Source organism: Schistocerca piceifrons, chromosome 8 (assembly GCF_021461385.2).
Source record: "Schistocerca piceifrons isolate TAMUIC-IGC-003096 chromosome 8, iqSchPice1.1, whole genome shotgun sequence".
Taxonomy (NCBI): Eukaryota; Metazoa; Arthropoda; class Insecta; order Orthoptera; family Acrididae; genus Schistocerca; species Schistocerca piceifrons.
This window is the reverse complement of record NC_060145.1, coordinates 37,821,280-37,834,324: the sequence shown is the minus strand read 5'-3', so window position 1 is coordinate 37,834,324 and position 13,045 is coordinate 37,821,280. Positions and strand designations below refer to the sequence as shown.

The 13,045-nt window shown below is 42.2% G+C and overlaps 1 protein-coding gene across 3 annotated transcripts in view; it reads right to left on the bottom strand.

Moving 5' to 3' along the window:
* LOC124711128 (retinitis pigmentosa 1-like 1 protein) overlaps positions 1-13,045 on the bottom strand; it is a 95,796-nt gene that overhangs the window by 43,469 nt on the left and 39,282 nt on the right. For all 3 annotated transcript variants that reach the window (XM_047241019.1, XM_047241020.1, XM_047241022.1), the window contains exon 2: positions 10,848-11,009. In XM_047241019.1, coding sequence (XP_047096975.1) covers positions 10,848-11,009 — 162 coding nt within the window. The remainder of the gene's footprint in view (positions 1-10,847; positions 11,010-13,045) is intronic.

Below are 13,045 nucleotides of genomic sequence, written 5' to 3'. Positions count from 1 at the left end.
CTCGCTATGAATGAGGTTTGGATTCCACCCTAAACTGTGGGTACCCTTTTACTGTGTGGATAAATGGGGTAGGATGCGGAAGATAGCTGATGTGCGGTTCTCTTGAAGGATTGCACTCGGCCATTGAGCTACATGAAATTATTATTATTCTAGAACACTGACAATGTTTTCTTTCAGTAAGTGGAAACAGTCATGGTGGTATAAATATGTAATTTTTAGCAGTTGCAGAGACAGATTTTAAATACCTTTCATAATCCTGCATTACGCTCATGGTAAAGAGCGTGGGTTGGCCCAAGACTTGGTAGGAATAACAGCAAAATAACCCTGAAACATCACAGAACCACCTCACGGCTGAATTACCCTTCCCCACATTGTGCTTTAAACGCTTTATTGGCCCGTTGGGGCAACTGACGTTTTGCATCATTCGAAAAGTGGCAAAATTGGAGCTGTTAGGACCAAACAATTCGCCTACAATATGCTGCTGTCTAGTTTCTTTGTTGTTTGGTTTAATGAAGCTTTACGTGCCCCTTTGTCCGGTAACCGACTCCAAATGTTAAGCTATTCCTCAATAGCGTGCATTTCCCTCCGCAGTACAATCTCGGAAACTGCTTGAGATGGACTAGCATTCACTGATACGCAGCGGCAGTTCGTGCCAGATTTGAAAGCGACAGCTACTGACAAGACGCGACACTCGTCTTCTGCCTCTGTTGGTTAAGATATTTCCACGAGCAGTGCTCTTGTAGCGTGTTAAATTGTTGCGAGTGGCTCACCATTCCTTGTGACACGTATGACAGTCCACGGTGATAAAGAAGAAAATCTGGCCACTTCGTTCACGGTGCGGTCTTAGGTGCGTCCAGACATCACAACTCGTTTCTGCGATTGTGTCACATCTCCACGTCTACACATTTCTCTGTGTTGATTTCTTATAACCGATTGACACATAGGCGACTCTACGGCGACTTCCATCAGCGGTAGAGGGCCAATAGAAAGGAGCGACAGAAAAAAACACAGTTCCTCGATTTAGTGAGAATTCGTTTGATCATTCTGTCTGTAGTAGCTTCAGCTGTATTGTAAGTTGGTGACATTTGACGTGCAAGGAAGCATTTGTAGTCTATACTGCGTGTTCCGTAAGAGGGGGTAAAAAGGTAACAGGACACAGAAAATTCTCACTGAACAATTTGGGGTAGGGAACGGTGGTCGGAAAAGCCAGTTTAAGGAGCTGTGGAAGTAAATTTGTCTCCTCTTTGTCTTGCATTACTTTTTTCCAGCTTATTTACAACTAACATGCGTACAGGTTTACACGTAATCTGCTGTTTATTTACAAGGGTTGGAACTTTAGCAGTGGCAATTATCTATTTACGGCTCGTACAAAATAGATACGTATTTCAAAGATTTACTGACCTTCAAAGTAGTCACCAGCATTGTGCATAACCCGTTGCCAGCGATGTGGAAGTCGTAGGATACTCTCAGCAGTGCCAGTTGTGTTGACAGTTCATTTTTGGGACACAACCTACGACCAGCCTAAAGACAGAAGTGATGACACTTTCTGCAGGACCTGAACATCATTTTGCAAGACATTGCTCAAGCACGTGCAGTGCAAGTTGTTACTGATTTGTTTGACTGATGGGGCTGCTAAGTGCTATACCACCTACTGCACTCCCATGACTTAAGCCCTCGTGAGCTCAACTCGATCGCTAAACTGAAGGAAACACTTGACGGCATTCGCTTCAGAACTGCTACAAATTCGTCGGGCAATAGACCGCGCTGCTCGAACTGTCAACACAACTGGCACTGCTGAGAGTATCCTACGACTTCCACATCACTGGCAACGGGTTATGCACAATGCTGGTGACTACTTTGAAGGTCAGTAAAACTTTAAAACAGGTATCTGTTTTGTACGAGCTGTAAATAGATAGTTGCCACTATTAAAGTTCCAACCCTCGTACAAGTACATTCTTTGTTTCCTGCAAGGAAACAAGAAGAACGAGCCTCATTACTAAGAAGTCATGATGTAGGTTTTGTTTACTTTATTTGTCCGTAAGGCGGCTCTGCTGTATCGTATTTACATTGTCTCATGGCAGAACGTGCTATGAGTCAACGACAGACACATTCATTACCTAGGGCGATTCATAGACGTACAGTACAATACGATGGAACAGCACCGGTACAGTTTCGCAGACTCACAAACACTCACCTTTTGTATGGGGAAGTACGTTGCAATACTCTCGCTGCTGAGAGGTTGTACAGGGAACGATTTCCAAACAGGCGTCATACGTCAGGATGAGTGTTCATTTCTCTCCATCGACGAATTCGGGAGACTGATTCATTGGAAAGAAGAAGCGAGGGACCTGGCAACATGAGGACCATTCGCACACCAGGTTTTGAAGAGGAGGTGCTGGAACGTGTTGCAGCGGACCCCAGTACGAGTAATCGTCATACTGCACGTGAAATGCGCGCTGCATATACTAGCGTGCGGCGCGTACGCTACGAACAATAATTACATCCGTATCACCCACAACAAGTCCATGCTATTCTTGTGACTGACTTTGCACCAAAGGTCTCATTGTGTCAGTGACTGCTCCAACAGTGGACTTATCGTTCATATTTCCTCCAGATCGTGCTGTCTACTGACGAGGCCTCATTTTAGCGCGATGGAATTTAGAACAGCAGGAACAGCCATGTGTGGGATGAGGAAAATCCTCACACTGTAGTAGAGTCACAGCGTTTTGTTGTAATATCTGGGCCGGCAGTGTAGGCGACAATCTCATTTACCCATATCTTCTACCTGCCCGTGTGAATGGCCACATGTACTTGGGGTTCGCACAAAGGGTACTACCTGAGTTGTTGCAGAACGTAATCCTGACTGTTCATGTGGACGCAGCATGACGTCGACCGCCTCAATTCAATGTGGATGTCCGCAATCATCTCGGTGCTGTATTTCCTAGCCGCTGGACTGGAAGGGGGTGTCCTGTTCCATGGCCCGAATGTGCCTGATTATTTCCAATGGGGATATCTGAAGTCACTTGTCTATGGGACCCCAGTGAACACGGAGATGGAATTAGATCCCCGAATCGGAGCTATGATGTGACTCGAAACACACCAGGGATATTTGTCAGGGTGTATCAAAATCTTGTTCGCCGATGTCATGCTTGCACTGAGGCTGATGGTCGTCAGTTCAGCACATTTTGTAACAAACAGTACAAATAGTATGCTCATTGTGACAATGATGGTATTTGCAGTCAAGTGTAACTAATGTAAATTCAAAAGTAGACAGTAACGCGATTTTATTCCTGTTATCTCCTTAAGATGGCTTCTACGACCCCGGGCTTCCTACCACAAATTGTTCAGTCGTTCATCCTCTGTGTCCTGTGAAATTTTTGCCGCTCTTACGGAAACGCTTGTATAAACTATTGGCCATTAAAATTGCTACACCACGAAGATGACGTGCTAAGGCGCGAAATTTAACCGACAGGAAGAAGATGCTGTGATATGCAAATGATTAGCTTTTCAGAGCATTCACAAAAGGTTGTCGTCGATGGCGACTCCTACAACGTGCTGACATGAGGAAAGTTTCCAACCGATTTCTCATACACAAACAGCAGTCGACCGGTGTAGCCTGCTGAAATGTTGTTGTCATGCCTCGTGTAAGGTGGAGAAATGCGTACCATCACGTTTCCGACTGTGATAAAGGTCGGATTGTAGCCTATCGCGATTCCGGTTTATCGTATCGCGACAGTGCTGCTGGCGTTGGTCGAGATCCAATGACTGTTGGCACAATATTGAATCGGTGTGTTCAGGAGTGTAATACGGAACGCCGTGCTGGATCCCAACGGCCTCGTATCACTAGCAGTCGAGATGACAGGCATCTTATTCGCATGGCTGTAACGGATCGCGCAGCCACGTCTCGATCCCTGAGTCAACAGGTGGCGGCGTTTGCACGAACAGTTCGACTAATTTTTCCAGCCGCATGGACTTTCAGCTCCGTGACCATGGCTGCGGTTACCCTTGACGCTGCATCACAGACAGGAGCGCCTCCGTTGGTGTACTCAACGACGAACCTGGGTGCACGAATGGCAAAACGTCATTTTTTCGGATGAATCCAGGTTCTGTTTACAGAAACATTTACAGAAACATGATGGTCACATCCGTGATTGGCGACATCACGGTGAACGCACATTGGAAGCGTGTATTCGTCATCGCCATACTGGCGTGTTACCAGGCGTGATGGTATAGGGTGCCATTGGTTACATGTCTCGGCCACCTCTTGTTCGCATTGACAACACTTTGAACAGTGGACGCAATTTTTCAGATGTGTTACGACCCGTGGTTCTACCCTTCATTCGATCTCTGTGAAACCCTACGTTTCAGCAGGATAATGCACGACCGCGTGTTGCAGCTCCTGTGCGGGCCTTTCTGGATACAGAAAATGTTCGACTGCTGCCCTGTCCAGCACATTCTCCAGATCTCTCACCAACCGAAAACGTCTGGTCAAAGGTGGCCGAGCAACTGGCTCGTCACAATACGCCAGTCACTACTCTTGATGAACTGTGGTATCGTGCTGAAGCTGCGTGGGCAGCTGTACCTGTACACGCCATACAAGCTCTGTTTGACTCAATGCCCGGGCGTATCAATGTTGTTATTATGGCCAGAGGTGGTATTTCTGGGATCTATGCACCGAAATTGCGTGAAAATGTAATCAGGCGTCAGTTCCAGTATAATATATTTGTTAAATGAATACCCGTTTTTCATCTGCATTTCTTCTTGATGTATCAATTTTAATGCCCAGTAGTGTACATTGCTTTGGTTTACAATATTTATTGGTTTGGTGCATAAATTAGCAGCGTTTTACCATAAGTTTATAAACACTATCGATACGCACAACTGTGATTTCAGTCACCAACAATATATTCTCATTCACTATTTAAAGAGCCTGCCAACACTGGGGTAACTATTAGATTCCGCCTCTGCAGAAATAACGTAGTTTTGAGGCAAAGGGTTGTTTGACAGAGAGCAGAAAATTTGAAAATATGAGGGTGCAAGATCAGGTGAATAAGGTGGTTGCGTAATGACTTCGCAAAACAGTGCCGATACAGTGTTTTTTGTCAGTCTAGCATCATGCGAGAGGACGTTATCTTGGAGTAGCATCACTTCACGCTGTCTTCCTGGTCGTTGTTCTTGGACTGCGTCTGCAACAGGGGTCAGCTGTCGTCAATAAATGTCAACAGTGATGGTTACACCTCAAGGAAGTACACCACACCGTCGCTGTTTCACCAGATGCATAACATTATCTTTTATGGATGCACAAAAGTCTTTGAACGGAGAGTAACTGTTTCTTTTGGGCTCATCCACATCTTTCTTTTACTTATTTTATCATAAAGAGACCATTTCTCCTTTTCATAAATGAAAAAGTGTGGGAATAATGGGTGGTGTTCACGATCCAATTTATGATGAACAAGCAGAGATGTACTAATGCCCACCAGCTGATTTTTGCAATTTTTGGTTTAGAGCATGCGATACCCAAACACCCGATTTTTGAACCTTCCTCATAACATGAAAATGTCGCACTATTGTGAAATGACCACGGTTCATCACATTTGCCAGTTCTCGAGTACTGACGTGGGTCATTGTCTATTAATGCTTTTAAATGGTCTTCATCAAACCCCGATGGTCTTTCTCAAAGTGAAGAGTCACTTATGTCAAAATTATCCTCCTTAAATCGTGTCCAGTGGCATTATCCCACACACGGCGCAGATGTTTCTGGCTGCCCCTGCTGCTGTCACCCCTCTATTGAACTCAAACAGATGAGAATATCGGAAAATTTTCGATTTCTCCACTTAACACTCAACTTTCTATCGTTCGCAGCTGCACTCACTATCTCCAGACGACAAAATATCAATATGTAAACTAAATAGCAACAGTGAACTACAAACAAAAATTAAAATTGATAAAACAAAACCCTTAGCAAACTGAATACCAACATGCAAAACAAAAAAGCTACCAACTTATGAATCTGACATATCTTCTTGTCTTTAGATGAGAATAATGCCATGCCACAGTGTTAATATGGCAGTGACATCGAAGTCTTGTAATCTAGTAAAGAGAAGGATGTTTGGTGGGGGGATGTTAATTACAACAGTGATTCACTTTTTGAGGACAGGTTATGCACCGGAATTCATCAGCGTGGCTTAGCATTATATGGGCACCAGTCTAGCGCCGAAATGCATAGAAAAAGCATTTGTTACAATTTTGGGCAGTTTCTTAATGTTATCATTATATAAAGGTAATGTAATAGATACCAATGAACTCCTGGAAGGGTGTTGCAGTCACTGGTTCGTTTTACCTCTTAACAATGCTAGAGCATCAGTAAAACATTTTGGAGGGTTAATATTGTTTTGGCCCTAACGTTACACATAGTGCTGACGCCCTATTTTTCTCTACGAACGATTATGTCCATATATTTTTTAGGAAGGATCACAATGTAGATCCACCGAAAGAGAAGAAGGAAGCAGGTAACAATTTCAGTGAAGTCAAGCATTAAGTAAGTTTTTCATTAAAAAAAAATAATTCTAAAACTTCAAGTTAGGAATAAAATATGTTGGACCACATTCTATTAAAAATAAGTAAAATAAAATAAAAAAAAATACATAGCAAAATATTGCTCGTTACGTGTCTCCTAAATAATATTGCCATTCTGAAAGTCTTGTAGTAAAAACTGAATAAAATTGAAGTACAAAATTGTTATTGTTTTATTAGTATCACGACTACAGTTAACAAAAACTCCCACAGTCCCTTCTTGAGTGATCACACATTTTGAATTGTAATTTATTTATGTGACGAGGTTTGGTCTTCTAGCTTTCTATTTTCTAATTCAAAAGTCGGAACCACTTGGTGTATGTACTCAGTCAGTACAGAAAGTTTGACATCGTTACTTTGTTAATTTTGTTGTAAGAATTTTTACTTGTTTCTTATGTTTAGCGTCTCCAGGATCCTAGTATGTGATATAAGGTAGCAAAAGACACACATTTGCTCCCAAAACTTCGCCAGGTACCTTTTGACGAAGGCGATGCTAACGCACGGTAGGAGGGACAGTGTTAAAAGTAATCAATTTTGTAGAATATGTTAGCAATTTTTTTAGCCATATCTCAGATTACGTATGTAAAAAAGAGTATAACAATTTGCAGAAAAAGTAACAAATAAGTCCACTGTAAAGGAAACGTTTACAGATGATTTCCAGATTTAACCAAAAATATAAAACACAATGACTGAAAACTGGTCTCTCGTATGTTACCACTACCTTCCACCGACTCCTTCCATTCTGCAGCACCTATAGCGCTCCAGAACGACGAGTGAGCTCTTTTAAGGGTCAGACTTAAACGCTCACTGGTGAGTTTTCTTCCAGTTTTCGAATATCAGATACAAACGAATGAATTTTCTGGATGGTTCTGATGCAGTTATTCAGCTTATAACACTACGGTCTGCTACTGCTATACCATAACCTCAAAACTGGAGCCAGTTCATATTGTGAAATTATTTTTGTTCAAGCAATTATAGTATAAAGAAGCAGAGCAGTGCTATCCTCTGAAAGGATTTTATTTCTGTTGACCGTGAAATACCTAACGGAGGTAGCTTATCGGAAGCGAAAAGTCAGAATTACGTAAATAGTTAAACAGTAACAAAGAATATTTTACCTATCCACACTGTTCAAAGGATAAAGAAAACGGTCGCCAGCCTAATTAGGCATAAGAATGAGTAACATTCTTGTTAAAAAAAATGGATAGGAGTAACTTTAACGGACAAACACAACCTATACCTTGCCACACACGAGTGCAATGAACGTGGCACCTGGATATGTTCACGTTAAAGAAAGTGCTAACAGTTATAAGAGAACATGGCTATTTGCATAATGGTAACAGAAAATGACATATACTTTTGACTTCAAGGCTTGGTCAAACTGAATGGTCTCAATAATATTACTATCAATATTCACTGTACAATCTTAAAATAGGCATAGGTTAAATATTACTTTTCAAACATATTCCTATCTGACAAGAATGTAGTTCACTGCAAAATTATGAACTTGTCATAGGTTAAGTCTCTCTCAGCCAAATACTTTTCTATTTAGAATGATAGTTGAATGTATTTCACTAACAAACAATTTCTCACTGAATTTTGAATAAAAGAAGTTACTGTTTTCATAGATAGTTGTCTTTTTATTAATTGTTATTTATCATGAGCATAAAGGATAAACTGTGGATCCTACAGGGTGGCACACGAAATGTGTTACCAGTTTGTTTTTGAATATAAACTTTATTGTCAATACAATCTGAAAAGAACATATACTGCAATGAAGAACCGTCTGTGGAGATTTGTTCTAACTCAACACATGCTCAATATATCCACCATTTCGTTTCCTAACTTCCTTCAAACGAACACTGAAGTTAGTGATTACGCTACAGTACATGTCTTCCGTAATTTCACTGCAAGCTTGAAGAATAAGTCTTCTGAGCTCCATTAAATCACGTGGACGTTTCGGGAAAATTTTTTCCTTTAGGTACCCCCAAAGAAAAAAGTCACGTGGATTGAGGTCTGGACTATTGGGGGGCCATGTCCGTCTCTGAAGCGACCCGGAAACCTTAGTGAAATGATCCGCATGCCGAAATGCTCGTGTAAAAACTTCAACACAGTGTTTGCAGTATGTGGCCTTGCTCCATCTTGCATGAACCACTGCGTGTTGAAGGGCAAGACAGTAGCAAGAAGCTTTGGAATGAAGCTACTGCGAAGCATCCTCAAATAACGCTCGCTGTTCACAGTTTCTTCAAAGAAAAAGGGTCCAATAAGTCCGTGACTGGAAATTGGTGACCACGCTGTAATCCTCGGAGCATAATGTTGTCGTTCATGAAGCACTTGTGGGTTTTCAGTGGCCCAAAAGCGTACATTTTGTTTGTTAACCACACCGTCTAAATGAAAATGCGCCTCGTCTGAAAACCAAACGATGTTGAGAGTTTCTTCCCTATCCTCCGCCCACTGAGCAAACAGTAGTCTCTGCTGCTTGTGTTCTTCAGTGAGCTTCTGTGCACAGGTCATCGTGTATGGTTACATACGGAGGTCACTTTTAAGAATGCATTGAACGGAGCGTCTGGATATTCCCAGTTGCACTGCTACCTTTCAACACGATTTCCTGGGACTTCTCTGTACAGCAACTCGTACCGCTTCAATATTCTCCGGCGAACAAACGGGCTTAGGCTGAGGTCGCTTCACTTCCAATACTGTTCCTTCCTGTACACATTTATTGTACAACCTGTGGATGGTGTTCTTGCAAGGGACCCATCTTGTATTAAACTGTTGTCGGAAACGCCTCTGAGTCACAACAAGGCTTTTCGTTTCGTGAAAAAGTAACACAATTGCCGATCGTTGCTGTGTAGTCAGTCTTGAATTGTCAGCCAATGCTGCTTACTAGTCTCCTAGCGGCAGTATCGTGACGTACAAGTCATTTTGTAACTCATTTGTTTTTCCAGACTCTGCTGGTACCAAAGACCTTGTAAAAAATAACTAGACTCACTGATGGCGCTGCAGTCGCGGGATAATTTGAACCTTCGGCTGGACGCCATTATAGTGGTTGTAGTCTGATGTGTTGTATTGTTGTTTATGAAGACCCTGATTCTACGTTGTATATTTGTTGGGGCGTACATACAGTATTTGTTACTCGTAATTCTACTGTCAGTACGTTCCAATCAAAAGAAGTACAATGGTGAAGAGTTATGCAGCGATGAATTGTACAAATAAATACGAGAAAGGAACGAATATTACATTTCACAGGTATGTGAATATTTTAAGTTGTTTTGTATGTCAGTGCACTTGCTTAATAAATGTTTTTGTAACACGGTATTAGCATAATGTCTGTGCATCTATTTGCAGGTTTCCTTTCTCAAAACCACAGCTGTTGCAAAAATGGTTACACGCTGTCAGGAGGCAAGATTTCCGACCGACAGAATACCATTTTATATGTTCTGATCATTTTGAAGAAAGTTGGCTGATCGGTAGTGTTTTCATGGTCTAGGTTAGGTTGAAACTTCATAGTTTGGTCGTGAGTTGCCAAAGCACTATGCCATATATAACGCACTTCTCGTCATAAAATCTAAAGCAAGGTAGAGTCAGAAAATATCTATTAACATAGTGGGCAAATCTTCGAGTATTTTGATGCAGCTTGCGTACATCTGTCGTAAATGAACTACGAAAAATGCTAGGGGTCCAGTATATAACTTTTAGCTACGGCAGATTCCATGTAGTACGTAAGATAAATTCATAAACAGTGACTAGTTGCTGTTTGTTCATAAATTAAAGAAGTATATTGTAGTAGCGTATTTAAATGAGGCATTATGTTGGCGACCTAACTCAAGGGAAGCGATTTTATAACCAAACGCGATGTATAAACACCCGAACTCCGCGCGTCAGTTTATCACTGTTATGGCCGCCGCCCAGCTTTTCAGTTTGTCCGCTCTTCACAGTCTACCACTCTTGCGGTTGTGGGGGCCTGGCTGGTACTGCTGTAGAGATACCAGCGGGATATCTAATGTGCGTCGTAAATTGTGAAAGAAACAATTGGTAACATATTTCGTGCACCACCCTGTATTACACCATTAATATGCACTTTTAATACACAAGAGAAACCCAATATTGTACAGAATTTGAACTGAATAGCAAGAATAATTGAAAGTTTCTATAATTAAGTAACTTTTGTGCATTTTAACTACTTTCAAGCAGGGGGTCCATAATCTTGACCACTGTAGCAGAGCAGACTAAAAGCTGAGGACAACAGTATTAGGCTGCTATTGCCAGTGTCGGAGTACCTGCTGTTCTTCGGGTTCTGGGAGGTAGGCCCCGTCCTCGCCGGGCGGTGGCGCTTTGTACAGCCCGTCGTCCTCTGTGGTCGTGGCGGCCGCCCCCACGTCGCCGGCCGGGGCGCATGCGCACAACGACCACGTGGCTAGGACGCATAAGATCGCGGATACCTGCAGGGCAGACAAACCTTACTGTACAAGACTCCTTCACGTAAGTGGTCAAACGCTGAACATTTCACGCCGTTACTGGCTCGCTGCGTCTTTCAGGAAACAAGTACTGGATGTGGCTTCAATTCAAAGAAATAGTATCGGCAGCAGTTGAGAGATTTGTACCAAATAAATTAGCAAACGACGGAGCTGATCCGAGAACTGTTGCAGAAACAACGGAACAAACATGCCAAATCTAAACAGAAGGAAAATCCCCAAGATTGGCGGTCCTTTACAGAAGCTCAAAACTTAGCGCGGAGTTCAGTGCGAGACGCCTATAAGAGTTTCCACAACGAAACTTAGTCTCCAAACCTGGCAGAAAATCCAAAGAGATTCTGGTCGTATGTGAAGTATGTTAGCGGCAAGAAGCAATCAGTGCCTTCTCTGCGCGATAACAATGGAGATACTATCGAAGACAGTGCTTCCAAAGCAGATCTACTAAACACAGCCTTCCGAAATTCCTTCTCAAAAGAAGAGGAAGTAAATATTCCAGAATTCGAACCGAGAACAGCTGCCAACATGAGTAACGTAGAAGTAAATATCCTCGGAGTAGTGAAACAACTTAAATCACTTAATAAAAGCAAGTCTTCTGGTCCAGACTGTATACCACTCAGGTTCCTTTCAGAGTATGCTGATGCATTAGCTCCATACTTAACAATCATATAGAACCGTTCGCTCGACGAAAGATACGTACCCAAAGACTGGAATGTTGCACAGTTCACACCAATATTCAAGAAAGGTAGTAGGAGTAATCCAATAAATTACAGGCCCATAAAAACTTTGAGGTTCGCCGATGACATTGTAATTCTGTCAGGGACAGCAGAGGACTTGGAAGAGCAGCTGAACGGAATGGACAGTGTCTTGAAAGGAGGGTATAAGATAAACATCAACAAAAGCAAAACGAGGATAATGGGATGTAGTCGAATTAAGTCGGGTGATGCTGAGGTAATTAGGTTATGAAATGAGACACTTAAAGTAGTAAAGGAGTTTTGCTCTTTGGGGAGCAAAATAACTGATGATGGTCGAAGTAGGGAGGATATGAAATGTAGAATGGCAATGGCAATGGCAAGGAAAGCGTTTCTGAAGAAGAAATATTTGTTAATATCGAGTATAGTTTTAAGCGTCAGGAAGTCGTTTCTGAAAGTATTTGTATGGAGTGTAGCCATGTATGGAAGTGAAACATGGACGATAAATAGTTTAAACAAGAAGAGAATAGAAGCTTTCGAAATGTGGCGCTACAGAAGAATGCTCAAGATTAGATGGGTAGATCACATAACTAATGAGGAGGTATTGAATAGAATAGGGGAGAAGAGGAGTTTGTGGCACAACATGACTAGAAGAAGAGATCGGTTGGTAGGACATGTTCTGAGACATCGAGGGATCACAAATTTAGTATTGGGGGGCATCGTGGAGGGTAAAAATCGTAGAGGGAGACCAAGAGATGAATACACTAAGCAGATTCAGAAGAAGTAGTTTGCAGTATGTACTGGGAGATGAAGGAGCTTGCACAGGATAGAGTAGCATGGAGAGCTGCATCAAACCAGTCTCAGGACTGAAGACCACAACAACAACAACATCGTAAACGTCGATATGGAGCAGGATTTTAGAACATATACTGTGTTCGAACATTAAGAATTACCTCGAAGGAACGGTCTATAGGCACACAGTCAACATGGGTTTAGAAAACATCGTTCCTGTGAAACACAACTTGCTCTTTATTCACATGAAGTGCTGAGTGCTATTGACAACGGATTTCAGATCGATTCCGTATTCCTGAATTTCCGAACGGCTTTTGACACTGTAACACACAAGCGGCTCGTAGTGAAATTGCGTGCTTATGGAATATCGTCTCAGTTATGTGACGGGATTTGGGATTTCGTGTCAGAGAGGTCACAGTTCGTAGTAATTGACAGAGAGTCATAGAGTAAAACAGAAGTGATTTCTGGCGTTTCCCAAGGTAGTGTTACAGGCCCTTTCATATAGATAAACGATTTGGGAGA